This window comes from Electrona antarctica (genome assembly GCF_951216825.1).
Source record: "Electrona antarctica genome assembly, contig: scaffold_128, whole genome shotgun sequence".
NCBI lineage: Eukaryota > Metazoa > Chordata > Actinopteri > Myctophiformes > Myctophidae > Electrona > Electrona antarctica.
This window is the reverse complement of record NW_027637099.1, coordinates 203,422-220,100: the sequence shown is the minus strand read 5'-3', so window position 1 is coordinate 220,100 and position 16,679 is coordinate 203,422. Positions and strand designations below refer to the sequence as shown.

Sequence of the window (16,679 nt, the reverse complement as noted above, 5' to 3'; positions counted from 1 at the left end):
CCTCCGCCTTTGTCCAAGTAGTGGAGCAGATTACTGAAACGATCGTTTGCCAAATGTGGCACACAAGTGCTTCAGAACCTACTCTCTCAGAAAAGTACGTTGTCCACTTGAAAAAACTAAATGGCCACCATTTTTCAAGATGGCCGCCTTTCAAAATGGTTTTAAACAGTGTTTGAACTATAGTTTGATTGAATAATCCTATTGTGATGGCCTATACATCGAAATGTATGTTTCTGAGTATGAGAATTCTGCATTTAGCAAATCAAAATGATTGAATATTATGATGATACAATGGGAATTAAACAAAAAGATGGGGCAGATTAAGTCAATATTCCATAAGAATCTTTCACTTGGTGGTACAAGCACCACATTTGGCACACATGATGTCCAGGATGTACTTTCTATGAAAAGCACGTTATCCAGCTGAAAATCCAATATGGCTGCCAGTTTTCAAGATGGCCGCCTCGTCAAATGCAAAAAAAACAAACAACAAAAAGGTTTTCGAAGTAAAATTTAAATGTGTTAATGATCCAAACATCAACATGAATGTATTCTGACTGTAAAAACTCAATGGTGTTGGAATTTAATTCCAATATGGCCGCCAGTTTGCAAGATGCAGCTATTACGTGACTCAAAATTAGCGTTTTCGGAAGCTGTCTGATCATAGATATTGTTGAAGGGCAACATCATTCATTGATCATGCATTGAAATGCTGTGGTCAAGCTCTATTGGTTTGTATTTTTTTTTTATATAAGAGTGATGTCAAAGCACAACCAGGAACACACTGGTGACATCACTGCTGTGAAACTCAGCATGGGGGTCAGTTCAGTGTCGGCTTGTAGCGTACTAGCTGTAGTTGTGGTTTACCAACTGTTGTAGTGGTGTACTCACTGTAGTTTGTTGTAGTATACTTTAGTGTCCTAATGCTAATTCGCCCCTGTATATATCTCCACTAGAAGTTTAGTTAGTTGTAGTATTGTAGTTAGATAGCCGCACCTGAATTGACAAGATGTGCCAGCGTGGGAGAGCTGAGACAAGGGTAACGGTACTTCAGTTACCTGGATGGTGTACAGATTGCACAGGACTTAAATGGCACTGGATGAACGGTCGTGCTAGGTGTAGGGCACCAGGTGCTTGAACCTAGATCAATGTTCAAGGTTGGACTTTATTGTTACATCTTGTTTACAGGACAGGTAGGCTACATAAGAGTAAAACTTATTTTAGTTTGGCTTCCTTACAGACAATGCAGCGGCATAGATGGCAAACAACAAAAAACACAGCAAGCACAGCAAAAAAAGGGATAGAATAAAGAGTGCTAGAAAAATAGTAACATACATGTATACAAAGTTAGGTAAACTTTCGCCCTGGTTCTTATCAGTTCGTTCATGTATCTGATTGTTTGGGGAAAGAAGCTTATTTGCAGTCTATTTCCAGTGGCTTTGAAACTGAAAACGTTCTCCATGTGGCAGCATCCGCAAGCATCTCTGCGGTTGGGATGGCTTGGGTCCCTCATAATTCCAGAGCTTTGCTGACACAACGATCGTCATACAGGGCTTCGATGGGGGGGAGATCACATCCGCTGCACTCTTCGAATTTTTGCATGTCCTTCACCAGGATCATTCTGAATTTCAGCTGCTCTCTTAGTGGAACACTGGAGTTTCAGTTGCTAAACATTTGGCAATTTTGGTACTTTTTGGTACTAACTAACTTTGTACTGTTTTGCTTCAATGTATCTTCACTGCCACCTCCATCATCCAATCTGGATGAGTCTAACATGATGGGCAACAGGTTGATTGCCTGAAATACGGGGAGACTTCAACTCCTCTTTTGTATCTGTTTGACAGAGGAAACACTTCCTCCAATAAGTTTTAGTAGCGGAACATCTTGTGTTATATGGTTAAAGGCCGAGGGCTATCCTTTTACCACCCAACCGTACAAAACATCAAAGCACATTGAAATATGGAATGCATCTAGGTTCAAGCATCTGGTGCCCTACACCTAGCCCGACCATTCATCAAGTGCAAGTCCTGTGCGATCTGTACACCATCCAGGTAACTGAATCCCTGTTACCCTTGTCTCAGCTCTCCCACACTGACACATCCTGTCAATTCAGGTGCGGCTATCAACTACAATGCTACAACTAACTAAACTTCTAGTTGAGATATACACAGGGGCTTATAGAGGGTATGCGCATCCTTAAAGTGAATGGCACATCGAGTGGCAAATCGAGTGGCAAAGCAACATGCAAAGTGAGTTTAACATTGTTTAACGTTGTTTAATGCAATCAGATAGGACTTTTCTGTTTGGATGCATGGGTTGTCAACACCAGAAAGTAGTTTTTTGCCAGTCAGTAGGCATTCCTGCATAACTTCCGGGTTTGATGATGATGTCACACGCATACCCTCTATTAGATAGCATTTAGGACACTATAGTATACTACAAACTACAGTGAGTACACCACTACAACAGTTAGTAAACCACAACTACAGCTAGTACGCTACAAGCAGACACTGAACCCCATGCTGAGTCTCACAGCAGTGATGTCACCAGTGTGTCCTGGTTGTGCTTTGACATCACTCTTATATAAAAAATTACAAACCAATAGAGCTTGATCACAGCATTTCAATGAATGATGTTGCCCTTCAACAATATATGTGATCAGACAGCTTCCGAAAACGTTTTGAGTTGCGTAATTCTTCACTTGCACAATGTAGGAGGCGGGACTAAGGGGGACTTCCTGTTGGGATATCACCCCTGTGTTTTCTTCCTGTCCATCGGGAGTGCATGTAAGTCAGTCATTTTCTACGGACAATTATAGTATTTTTAAAAAAAACTTTTATTCATATGGTTCATTCATTTACCATTCGTTTTTATCGTAATGTTTTATTTCTAGCAACTTCTAGCAGCAGCTTCTAGCTTCTAGCTGCTGCTGATTGGCCAGGCCGTTTTGTGAGCAACTTCGCTTCTAGCTGCTGCTGATTGGCCAGGCCGTTTTGTGGCCGGGCATCAAGTCTGCCTGAGAGTTCCCAGATGGGAGCAGGAGGGGGGAACCCAGTGTACTCTCTGCTGCCCCATCTGGCGGAGTCAGGTTATGTGTGAGTAGGCTAAATAAAAAAAACACCCAAAAACTACCCCCCCCTGAAATGAATGAATGAATGAATCCGGTTCAGTGTCGGAGAACGCCATCGCAGTCTTGACTCTTCATCCTCCTCCTCCTCATCTGATGCCAGTTCTAAATATATAAAAATAAATAAACATTTTAGCTGTAGTCAGTGCACGCTACTATTACATGGCGTTTTACCCGGCTGCTGGCGATCAATGATTTTATTGTGCAGTGTCTTTGTGGGCCGAGTCGTGGCATGACAAATACAAATAGATGCTTGTATAAGTAGTATCACGATAAAATAATATGGCGACGTTAGAATGAAACACCAATGAGTGATCGCTGGTAATGTAGCTAGCTGCCCAGGGTATATCCAGCACCATTGCGTCGCAATCATCCAGCAACATTGGTACTGGCTATTGCCCGGGCTTGTGGCCCGGCCAATAGCCAGTACCATTTGTGCAGTGTTTGTTAGCAACTACTACTAGCCAACAGCCAGTGGAATGTGGTGACGCGATGGTGCTGGATATACGCTGGGCAGCTACATTACCCGCGATCACTCATTGGTGGTGTCATTCTAACGTCGCCATATTATTTTATCGTGATACTAATTATACAAACATCTATTTGTATGCCACGATGCCACGATTCGGCCCACAAAGACACAGTACAATACATTCATTTGATCAGATGTTCTTGTTAGCTACGTCGATCACCTATAGTACCGACCCTTGTTATATATTCTCCGACTATGCCTGTCACGATGACTAAACCAGTTAGATCTATCCATATATGGTTCTACCACATCTATCTGATATCAGCACTAGGTCGGCTCGGGCCAAATATAGGGATCGTCTTACTAGACATGTCATATTAGGGCATTTTCGAATACAATAAAATTACCTTTTAGCGAAGGCATCAGCCTTGGTGGTAACTCCGGTGGGGAGAAGAAAAAACATTGCACACGTGTAATCCGCTAGGGTGGATGTTGCAGCCCGGCCAACGGTCTGGGACTGGAGAATGCCACTGGACACGGATGGATCATTTTTTCACTTTTCAGATTGTTTTTTTTGCGGCGACTGCAAACCTGGCTGAAAAACTCTTCCTCCAGTGCCCACCTCGGAGGAGTCAACCAACCCCCCTGTTCACTGGGGGCTGGGCGTCCGTTTCCAATAGGAAAGCATACACGTGTGTCACGTGACACGGGTTTTCTGGGTAATGGAGTTGAAATATAAGCTCAGGATTTTATACAGCGCTCCGGGGGACATTAATATGTTTAGATTAATACAAAACGAGAAAGACGCCAATTGGCGTCATTGATCTCTTACGGAATGTAAGCAATGACGCCAATTGGCGTCTTTCACCTTCTAAGGGTTAAACCTGACTTAAGCCTGACTTAATACCTTAAACCTGACTTAAACCAGCTTCTACAGGACTTAATACCTTAAACCTGACTTAAGCCTGACTTAAACCTGAACCTGCTCCTCACTCTGTCAGCCTAGTAGATGAATCTCTCTGTGTCAGCTGAGTAGATGAATACCCAACCTGAACCTGCTCCTCACTCTGTCAGCCTAGTAGATGAATCTCTCTGTGTCAGTTGAGCAGATGAATACCCAACCTGAACCTGCTCCTCACTCTGTCAGCCTAGTAGATGAATCTCTCTGTGTCTGTTGAGCAGATGAATACCCAACCTGAACCTGCTCCTCACTCTGTCAGCCTAGTAGATGAATCTCTCTGTGTCAGTTGAGCAGATTAATACCCAACCTGCTCCTCACTCAGCCGAGTGGAACTCTAACAAGAACCAGGATTGAAAGTTAGATCAATCTTAAATGAACACCAGTTGACTGACCCACTCCCTCTCTTGAACAGACTGTCGGGTATAGCTTCTGGACCGAACGGCTTCCTGTCTAAGAAAACGGAAACCGACTTTTTCAGAAGATGATTTTTCCTGTATTGTGTGTCGTGACATATTTAAAGACCCTGTTCTCCTTCCATGTAGCCACCACTTCTGTAAAAGATGTATGCAGGCATGGTGGAAGGATAAGGACATAAAGCAATGTCCGGTCTGTAAGAAACGATGTCCAACGGGTGACCCGCCCTGTAACCGGGCTCTGAGGAACCTGTCCGAGACCTTCCTGGATTCCGAGGTGATTGTCCTCCAGGAATCACTGACGGTCTTACAGGATAAACTGAAGGTCTTTAATGAAGTTAAAACAAGCTGTGATCAAGCAGCGGAACACATCAAGATCCAGACCCAGGACACGGAGTGGAAGATTAAGGAACAGTTTAAGAAGCTTCATCGGTTTCTACAAGAGGAAGAGGAGGCCAGGATCGCCGCGCTGAGGGAGGAAGAGCAGCAGAAGAGTCAAACCATGAAGAAGAAGATCGAGGGTCTGAACAGAGAGATATCAACCATGTCGGACACAATGGGAGCCATACAGGGGGAGCTGAGGGCCGAACACATCTTATCTCTGCACAACTACAGGGCCACGGTGGAAAGAGTCCGGCTCACCCTGCGGCGCCCACAGCTGGCCTCGGGAGCGCTGATAGACGAGGCCAAACACCTGGGCAACCTGACCTTCAGAGTCTGGGACAAGATGAAGGACATGGTCTCCTACACGCCCGTCATCCTGGACCCCAACACCGCCTTCCCAAAGTGCATCCTGTCCGACGATCTGACCAGCGTGAGACGTGGAGAGAGACGGCAGCTTCCTGGAAACCCAGAGAGGTTCGACCACCACGGCTACGTCCTGGGCTCCGAGGGCTACGACTCGGGGACTCACAGCTGGGACGTCGGGGTCCGGGGAAACAGATGCTGGTCAGTAGGCGTGTTAGCGGAGTCCTACATTCGGAAGGGAGACGGTTCGGGTCAGTACTGGAGAATACGTTTAGACGGCGACAGCGACTACAGAGCAGCCTCCAGACAGGCGGGCTTCTCAATAAGGTCCCCCGTTGACCACAAAGACGGCCACTCGGTGATCAGAGTCCAACTGGACTGGACCAGGGGAACGCTGGCTTTCTCCGATCCAGAGACGAACACACACCTGCACACCTTCACGCACACTTTCACCGAGAGACTCTTTCCATACCTTTATAGTAAGGATGCTACTGTTCCTCTGAAGATGTTACCCAGGAGGGTCTGTGTAATCAGGAGGGTAACCCAGGAGGGTCTGTGTGTCAAATAAGAGGCAGAGCGGCAGTTCTCTTGACAATATTCAGACCACGGCCATCTTGCCAGCAAGGTGCTAACTAACTAATGTACTAAACAACGTCAAACTCATCAACATTGCAGCTGTACGAAAAGCTTATCCTCTTTCTATCTGCAAAGTGTTTGTTTCATAAAAATCCACTTTTTATGAGCTACTTCCTGTCAAGAAATTCCATGTAGGTGATTTTGTTTCTAAGTATTGGAGTTTGGAAGCACTCGTTTTCAGTAAAGCAATCTCCTGCTGCCTCCTGCATTATGTGCACATTCACAACAGGTGTTAGCAGGGCTGTTGAGTGATATCTAACAGGTGGTAGCAGGGCTGTTGAGTGATATCTAACGAGCACTTCCAAACCTGAGCAAAGACACTCAACCCCTAATTGCTCCTGATGAGCAGGTTGGTGCCTTGCATGTTTTCCTCCGCCATCGGTGTGTGTGTGTGTGTGTGTGTGTGTGTGTGTGTGTGTGTGTGTGTGTGTGTGTGTGTGTGTGGATGCGCGTGCTCACGCGCTTTGTGTGGACAATACAATAAAATAAAGCTCATTCAAAAACACACAGAACATTCTGTCTTTGCGTATGAAATCCGCTAAAAAGGATTCCTATAAAATTCAAGTCTTTCAAAATCATCCAGACAGAAAATGTTAACACAAAAAGATGACATTTTACAAAACAATAAATGTCTTAACACTTTGACTGCCACTGCCTATCCAAGTGTTGATTGCATTTTGATTTCACCTGTGCCTTATTATCCTGTGTCTAATTAAGTCCTGTGTGTGTGTAGACCCAGCCAAGACCCCGCCCACAACAGCCCTGTAGCCCCTCCCCCCAGCCAAGACCCAGCCCGCAACAGCCCTCGGGCTCAGCCCTATTGGCACGGTAGGTTGTGCGTTGGTCTGGCGAGTGGGAGCCCTGGGTTCAATCCCCGCCTCCGCGTAATGCTACAATCGCATTGTGCTCGGCATTGACAGGGCATTGGTATCGTGACGTACATATCGTATTCCATGCTGTTCTGAATAATATAATAACAACAGCACCCTCCTTTGGTGGAAGTGGAGTTTAACTATTATTGAATTAAGTCGACTCAATAGCATAGCATTTAGCCAGTAATCACTGAAGGTTATGTGTCATGGCCCTAGGTGCCATGGCTATATTCTACATAGAAGTGTATTTTGAAGTTGTGATAACCTTTGTGTTCAAGTGAAAAGTTTGCGCTGCCCGGGATCGAACCCATGACCTCGTGGTCCAAAAGGCGAGAGCTCTACCGACTGAGCTACACAATTATTTTGACTATGAGGCACTGTTTAATTTATGTACTTCATTTATGTACTTCATTTATGTACCAAAACGCTGCCGCACGCCTCCTCCTCACAGGCACAAAACGCTGCCGCACGCCTCCTCCTCACAGGCACAAAACGCTGCCGCACGCCTCCTCCTCACAGGCACAAAACGCTGCCGCACGCCTCCTCCTCACAGGCACAAAACGCTGCCGCACGCCTCCTCCTCACAGGCACAAAACGCTGCCACACGCCTCCTCCTCACAGGCACAAAACGCTGCCACACGCCTCCTCCTCACAGGCACAAAACGCTGCCACACGCCTCCTCCTCACAGGCACAAAACGCTGCCGCACGCCTCCTCCTCACAGGCACAAAACGCTGCCGCACGCCTCCTCCTCACAGGCACAACGCTGCCACACGCCTCCTCCTCACAGGCACAAAACGCTGCCGCACGCCTCCTCCTCACAGGCACAAAACGCTGCCACACGCCTCCTCCTCACAGGCACAAAACGCTGCCGCACGCCTCCTCCTCACAGGCACAAAACGCTGCCACACGCCTCCTCCTCACAGGCACAAAACGCTGCCGCACGCCTCCTCCTCACAGGCACAAAACGCTGCCACACGCCTCCTCCTCACAGGCACAAAACGCTGCCGCACGCCTCCTCCTCACAGGCACAAAACGCTGCCACACGCCTCCTCCTCCTCACAGGCACAAAACGCTGCCACACGCCTCCTCCTCACAGGCACAAAACGCTGCCGCACGCCTCCTCACAGGCCATGCCTCCTCACAGGCCAGGCCACGCCTCCTCACAGACCACGCCTCCTCACAGGCCACACCTCCTCACAGGTCACGCCTCCTCACAGGCCACGCCTCCTCACAGGCACAAAAAAGCGCGACCATATCTCCCCTGGCTTGGCCTCACTCCACTGGCTACCTGTCAAATTTAGAATTGATTTTAAAATGTTGATAATTGCTTTTAAATCCCTCAATGGACTGGCCCCGCCCCCTCTTACTTGGCAGAACTTCTTCAACACCACAAGCCGATCAGAGCCCTAAGGTCAGCATACCTCTCACTACTGACCCCCAAAACAGCCCTACTTAAAACCAGGGGAGACCGTGCTTTTACTGTGGCCCCTAGGCCCTGGCCTCTAGGCCCTGCCCCCTAGGCCCTGCCCCCTAGGCCCTAGCCCCTAGACCCTGGCCCCTAGCCCCTGGCCCCTAGGCCCTAGCCCCTGGCCCCTAGGCCCTGCCCCCTAGCCCCTGGCCCCTAGGCCCTAGCCCCTGGCCCCTAGGCCCTGCCCCCTAGCCCCTGGCCTCTAGGCCCTGCCCCCTAGGCCCTGCCCCCTAGGCCCTAGCCCCTAGACCCTGGCCCCTAGCCCCTGGCCCCTAGGCCCTAGCCCCTGGCCCCTAGGCCCTGCCCCCTAGCCCCTGGCCCCTAGGCCCTAGCCCCTGGCCCCTAGGCCCTGCCCCCTAGCCCCTGGCCCCTAGGCCCTGGCCCCTAGACCCTGGCCCCTAGCCCCTGGCCCCTAGGCCCTAGCCCCTGGCCCCTAGGCCCTGCCCCCTAGCCCCTGGCCCCTAGGCCCTAGCCCCTGGCCCCTAGCCCCTGGCCCCTAGGCCCTAGCCCCTAGGCCCTAGCCCCTGGCCCCTAGGCCCTGCCCCCTAGGCCCTAGCCCCTAGCCCCTAGGCCCTAGCCCCTGCCCCCTAGCCCCTGGCCCCTAGGCCCTAGCCCCTGGCCCCTAGGCCCTAGCCCCTGGCCCCTAGGCCCTAGCCCCTGGCCCCTAGGCCCTAGCCCCGCAATGCTGCGTTTGCATGTTGTCTGTTATATCCACAAAAAATGCCAGATCATGAACCCAGTCTGGGTCATCCAACTGCATCCTTCATGAATTGTCCGATTTCTGCATGTAACAGAAAAAAAAAACGTCTCAACACAGCTCCTCTGCTCAGCCTTCATACCTCTGTGTGGTAGGGCAGGCCATGTCCGATGTCTTTATTAGACAAAAGATTGTCGATGGCCAGCATGCACTCTCTGATAAATTCCCCTTTGGAATACGGCTTTGATGCGGCAGCAATTTTTTGAGCAGCAGAGAGACTGCTGCTTTTACAATAGTTTCACGACAACACCTGTCTGCTGCTTCTCTTTTTTTTTTAATCATTGACTGCGCTACGCTCAAACCAGAGAGAGAGAGAGAGAGAGAGAGAATTGTTTTTTTCAATCAATGACGGTGCATGCGCTACGCTCAAACCAGGGAGAGCGAGAGAGAGCTGCATTCCACAAATTCTTGGTACTTAACTGGGCATTGTTCACAGCTGCAGCAATTAAGACGCTCGGGAGAGGTGGGGGAGAAGCTTGCACGCTAGAGAAGCAAGCCTTGCACTGGCTTAGAGGTAGTGGTAATTCACTTTTCGTGTCGTGGACTCGTCGCGGGCCGCTTTGGACCTGTCGGCGGGCCGCAGATTGCCCGCGGATCACCAGTTTGACACCCCTGCCCTAGACCCTGCCCCCTAGGCCCTAGCCCCTGGCCCCTAGGCTCTGGCCCCTAGGCCCTGGCCCCTAGGCTCTGGAATAGCCTTCCCCTCTACATCAGATCCGCCCAGTCCATTGAGACTTTTAAGTCTCTGCTTAAAACCCATTTTTTCGACCTAGCTTTTAATCACAACCCAGTTTAATTTCCAACCTTTCATTTCGAGCACCTCTTACCTTAGTGGCTATTATATTCATATGTACCCGCTTGACATTGATGTATTGTTTTTATTTGATTGTATTGCTGTTGTTATATGTTTTTCCTTGACTTGTACAGCACTTTGGTTGATGACAGTCGTTTTTAAATGTGCTTTGTAAATAAAGTTTGATTTGATTTGATTATTATATTGATAATAATAATAATAATAATAATAATAATAATAATAATAATAATAATAATAATTGTATTTATAAGGTGCCTTTCAGGGGAATCAAGGTCGCCGTACACAAGTTAAAAACAGTTGACACAAAACACAGTTAAAAGCAAAAGTAGGCAATAATGTCTATAAAGGCACTGTTTTCATTTATACACACGCATTCATACATCGATGGCGGAGGAACTTGTTTACAATAGGGTCCACCATTTTCAATTCATCAAAACATTAAGAGACGTACGAATATACACTATATAGTCAAAACAGGAAATCATCATAGAGGAGGTAAAAAGGCACAAACCCGCTCATCGGGAGCAATTAGGAGTCCAGTGCTGTTTGCTCAAGGGTTACTACCTCTGGGGGAGCCGGTGATGGAACCTTATTGTTACACCATTACCTTCTGCTATCCATTTATTTACTGTCCTTCATGTCCTTTGCTTTGTTTATTTTCTTGGACGTTACTGTACGTGTGTTCTGTACGTGTGTACTGTACATGTGTTTATTTTCTTGGACGTTACTGTACGTGTGTTTATTTTCTTGGACGTTACTGTACGTGTGTTTATTTTCTTGGACGTTACTGTACATGTGTTCTGTACGTGTGTTTATTTACTTGGACGTTACTGTACGTGTGTTTACTTTCTTGGACGTTACTGTACATGTGTTCTGTACGTGTGTTTATTTACTTGGACGTTACTGTACGTGTGTTTATTTTCTTGGACGTTACTGTACATGTGTTTATTTTCTTGGACGTTACTGTACGTGTGTTTATTTTCTTGGACGTTACTGTACGTGTGTTTATTTTCTTGGACATTACTGTACGTGTGTTTATTTTCTTGGACGTTACTGTACGTGTGTTTATTTTCTTGGACGTTACTGTACGTGTGTTTATTTTCTTGGACGTTACTGTACGTGTGTTTATTTTCTTGGACGTTACTGTACGTGTGTTTATTTTCTTGGACGTTACTGTACGTGTGTTTATTTTCTTGGACGTTACTGTACATGTGTTTATTTTCTTGGACGTTACTGTACGTGTGTTTATTTTCTTGGACGTTACTGTACGTGTGTTTATTTTCTTGGACGTTACTGTACGTGTGTTTATTTTCTTGGACGTTACTGTACGTTTGTTTATTTTCTTGGACGTTACTGTACATGTGTTTATTTTCTTGGACGTTACTGTACGTGTGTTTATTTTCTTGGACGTTACTGTACGTGTGTTCTGTACGTGTGTTTATTTTCTTGGACGTTACTGTACATGTGTACTGTACGTGTGTTTATTTTCTTGGACGTTACTGTACATGTGTTTATTTTCTTGGACGTTACTGTACGTGTGTTTATTTTCTTGGACATTACTGTACGTGTGTTTATTTTCTTGGACGTTACTGTACATGTGTTTATTTTCTTGGACGTTACTGTACATGTGTACTGTACGTGTGTTTATTTTCTTGGACGTTACTGTACGTGTGTTCTGTACGTGTGTTTATTTTCTTGGACGTTACTGTACGTGTGTTTATTTTCTTGGACGTTACTGTACATGTGTTCTGTACGTGTGTTTATTTTCTTGGACGTTACTGTACGTGTGTTTATTTTCTTGGACGTTACTGTACATGTGTTCTGTACGTGTGTTTATTTTCTTGGACGTTACTGTACGTGTGTTTATTTTCTTGGACGTTACTGTACGTGTGTTCTGTACGTGTGTTTATTTTCTTGGACGTTACTGTACGTGTGTTTATTTTCTTGGACGTTACTGTACGTGTGTTTATTTTCTTGGACGTTACTGTACGTGTGTTTATTTTCTTGGACGTTACTGTACGTGTGTTTATTTTCTTGGACGTTACTGTACGTGTGTTTATTTTCTTGGACGTTACTGTACGTGTGTTTATTTTCTTGGACGTTACTGTACGTGTGTTCTGTACGTGTGTTTATTTTCTTGGACGTTACTGTACGTGTGTACTGTACGTTCTGTTATGCTTACATAATTGACATGTTTTCTGTCATGTTTACAGTCGTCTCTCCAGACGCATTCAGGGCTCTGCAGCTGAATCTGTCGTTGTGTTGTTAGTATGAATGAAAACAAAGGAGGAAGAGCAGGGCTGAAGGAGAGAGAGGCAAGTTAAGGTTTTGCCGATTACTTCCCAGATTGTGTTTATACAGGATAATGACATACAGGATTTCAGAGGGATTTCTACAAAAATATATATACCTTGGATTATATTAGTTCATGTTGTGTCAACTTGTGAGTAAACATATAGCGATTTCCAAAGCAGTTGACCTCCAATCCCACCTCCAGTCGAGGGAACGCCTTTTCAAGGTCTCAAATCTGACTATAGCAAAAGTCAGACTCAGACTTGTCTTTACTTAGGAGCCCTGCAGCTCATTGCTGTTAAAGCCTAAAAGGTACAACATTAAAAAATAAAATCATTGAACTTGTAAGAAAACAAATCTGTTGTCTTCATCACGTCTGTGTGCTGCGCTTAATGTACGGGTTCTCCAGCAGGTGGCGGTATTGAGGGAAGTTGTCCAGCAGGAAGCGCGGGGCGTACATGGGCTCCCCCCGGTGGCTGGGAAGACACTTGCACTTGGATCCGTCGAACCAGCCTCCGGTCCGGACCAGGTCTTTGATGTAGCCCAGATCCCTCTTCTCCGGGTAGTCGCCCCAGCGCGGGAAGTCTCCGTTCTGAGCTGAAACTGAACACATATTATATGATATCACTAGGGGGCGCTATAGTCCCTGTTCTGAGCTTAAACTGAACACATATTATATTATATCACTAGGGGGGCGCTATAGTCTCTGTTCTGAGCTGAAACTGAACACATATTATATTATATCACTAGGGGGTGCTAGAGTCCCTGTTCTGAGCTGAAACTGAACACATATTATATTATATCACTAGGGGGCGCTAGAGTCCCTGTTCTGAGCTGAAACTGAACACATATTATATTATATCACTAGGGGGGCGCTATAGTCTCCGCTCTGAGCTGAAACTGACTAATAATGACTAGAATTTGACCGGCCAGTGTACTGCACTGCACTGCACTGCACTGCACTGCACTGTACCGTACCGTACCGTACCGTAGCGTATTCTATAGTCTACTGTACTGTCCTGTACTGTACTATACTGTGCTGTACTGTACAATATTGTACTTTACTGTTCCATACTGTACTGTACTGTGCAATACTGTACTTTACTGTACTGTACTTAACTGTACCATACTGTACTGTACTGTGATGTACCATACTGTACTGTACAATACTGTACCGTACTGTTCTGTACCATACTGTACTGTACTGTGATGTACCATACTGTACTGTACAATACTGTACCGTACTGTTCTGTACCATACTGTACTGTACTGTGATGTACCATACTGTACTGTACAATACTGTACCGTACTGTTCTGTACCATACTGCACTGTACTGTACCGTACCGTACGCGTGCCGTACTGTTCCATACTGTGCTGTACTGTACTATAGCAGACTGTGATGTATCATACTGTACTGTACTGCTGCACCCTGTGTGTGTGTGTGTGTGCGTGCATGCGTGGGTGTGTGTGTGCAGTGGAACGGGGTGTGGCCTAAATTGTGATGGATTTTGCATCACCATGAAACCTTTCAGTCAGGCTTTAGAACAGGCCACAGCACTGAAACAGCCCTCCTCAGAGTTTTCAATGATTTACTTTTAACTGCTGACACTGGTTCCCCCGCTGCCTTGGTGCTCCTGGACCTGACAGCGGCATTTGACACTGTTGACCACCCAACCCTGCTATCCAGACTAGAACATTATCACTGACATTGCTCTGCAGTGGTTCAAGTCCTACCTCACCGACAGGAGCTTTACAGTCAAGCTTGGTGAACTTTCCTCTAGTCCTGCCCCCCTTAACTGTGGGGTCCCCCAGGGCTCCATTATCGGCTCTCTTCTGTTTTTACTGTATATTCTGCCATTAGGGACAATCATTAAAAAACACAATATCACTTTCCATTGCTATGCCGACGATGTACAGCTTTATTTAGCCTTAAACACAAAAAATCACACCCGTGTGAACTGAGTGGTGTAAGGTCTTATATAGACTGATCAACTGTGGTCTGACGTAATGTCTGACGTAATGAAATCACACCCGTGTGAACTAGGTGACCATAGCAACTGTGCTCATTTTTTGAGCACAGACAGACAGACAGACAGACAGACAGACAGACACGTAAACTAACAAAGCCAGTTGTAGGAGTGGTTTACACCACTCAAAAACAGTGATTCAACTAAACCATTGTTGGACTGTCTCTCGGATATTAAGGCTTGGATGGCCTCTAATTTTTTAACACTCAACGAGGGATAGACTGAGGTGCTGGTTTTTGATCATGCTGACCAATGCTGACCTTGGCCCACTCAGCGCCAACACTCGCCCCTTTGTTAAAAACCTAGGAGTGCTCTTAGTTGTCAAAGCCAGCTTTTTCCAACTAAGGCTGCTGGCCAAGATCAAGGCCTATCTACCTCCCTCAGACCTAGAGAAAGTTGTCCATGCCTTCATTTCCTCGCGGATCGACTACTGCAATGCCCTGTACCTTGGAATCGATCAATCTGCTATCAGGCGCCTACAACTCGTCCAAAATGCTGCTGCCCGCCTCCTTACCGGAAAGAAAAATCGCGATCATATTACACCTGTCCTTGCTTCCCTACACTGGCTCCCAGTTCGCTTTAGAATAGATTTGAAGGGCATTCCACGACCCCACACCGTGGAATGCCCTGCCCCTTCCCATCCGTTCTGCCCAGTCCCTGGGGGTTTTAAATCTCTCCTAAAGACCCACTTTTTCTCCCTGGCTTTTAATGTTTCCTGAAAACGCATACCCTTCTTATACCATGTTTGTATATACTTCTGCTCTCACTTGTTGCTTTGTTCTTTGTTTTTGTTTTCTTTACATGCTCTTGTTGTTGCTCTGTTCTTGTTTACATGCTCTTGTTCAGCACTTTGGTTTGTCTTCGGTCAATGTAAATGTCCTATACAAATAAACTTTGATTTGATTTGATTTGATTTGACATATGTGTATCATATGTGTATCATATGTGTATCATATGTGTATCATATGTGTATCAAAGTGTCATTGCTAACGGTCAAACGGTTCATGAGATATTCACATTCAAAGTTTGCATTTTCAATTGAGTGCTATAGCGCCACCATTTGGCCAATCGTCATGGGCTTCGCATAGTCACTGTTTGGCATGGCCCTGTACCAGATTACCACGTTTCGCGAAAACCGACTGCACGGTTCAGTGAGAACTGCAATTTTTGGCGGAAGAAGAAGAAGAAGGAGAAGGAAAAAAAACACAAAAACAATAAGTGACCAAAGTCACTTTGTGACTTCTTGGTCCCTTAATAATAATAATAGAACACCTAGCTTATAGTGGATTCCTTCCAAGCTGAAACACCAGGAACAATGCCAGCCAGCGTAGTGGACCTGACTGCCTACCGACCACAGCGCCACCTGCCTGCCACTGTAGGTAGAGAGACAGAGAGAGAGAGAGAGAGGTTAACACTATCAGCGCCCCAGCAACCGACATGTCTCAGGTTTCACAACAAGCTGTGACATGGCTGGGGCGATGCGATCAGAAATCACTGTTTACATCTGAACGCCTGGCGGTTTGGACTAAAACAACAACTTTGGAGTATTCTTCGGAGAAAACAAGCAACAAAGAAACGACAATGAGTGGATCCTTATGGGAGGCGCGCGCATTGTTCCTCACAATGGGAAGAACGTAGGTGCTGTCTAGCAGCCTGGGGGCCTGTCTAGCAGCATGGGGGCCTGTCTAGCAGCCTGGGGGCCTGTCTAGCAGCCTGGGGGCCTGTCTAGCAGCCTGGGGACCTGTCTAGCAGCCTGGGGGCCTGTCTAGCAGCCTAGGGGCCTGTCTAGCAGCATGGGGGCCTGTCTAGCAGCCTGGGGACCTGTCTAGCAGCCTGGGGACCTGTCTAGCAGCCTGGGGACCTGTCTAGCAGCGCTGTCTAGCAGCCTGGGGGCCTGTCTAACAGCCTGGGGACCTGTCTAGCAGCCTGGGGACCTGTCTAGCAGCCTGGGGACCTGTCGAGCCTGTCTAGCAGCCTGGGGGCCTGTCTAGCAGCCTGGGGGCCTGTCTAGCAGCCTAGGGGCCTGTCTAGCAGCCTGGGGGCCTGTCTAGCAGCCTGGGGGCCTGTCTAGCAGCCTAGGGGCCTGTCTA

General features: G+C 46.9%; 1 protein-coding gene across 1 annotated transcript; it reads left to right on the top strand.

Annotated features, from left to right (window-relative positions):
• Window positions 1–5,124: 5,124 nt before the first annotated feature.
• Window positions 5,125–12,543, top strand: LOC306919162 (E3 ubiquitin-protein ligase TRIM35-like; the record flags this gene model as incomplete). Its single annotated transcript, XM_079531993.1, has 3 exons — window positions 5,125–6,258; window positions 7,986–8,464; window positions 12,483–12,543. The coding sequence occupies 3 exons, from the start codon at window positions 5,125–5,127 to the stop codon at window positions 12,541–12,543; spliced, it is 1,674 nt and encodes a 557-aa protein (XP_079388119.1).
• Window positions 12,544–16,679: the final 4,136 nt, after the last annotated feature.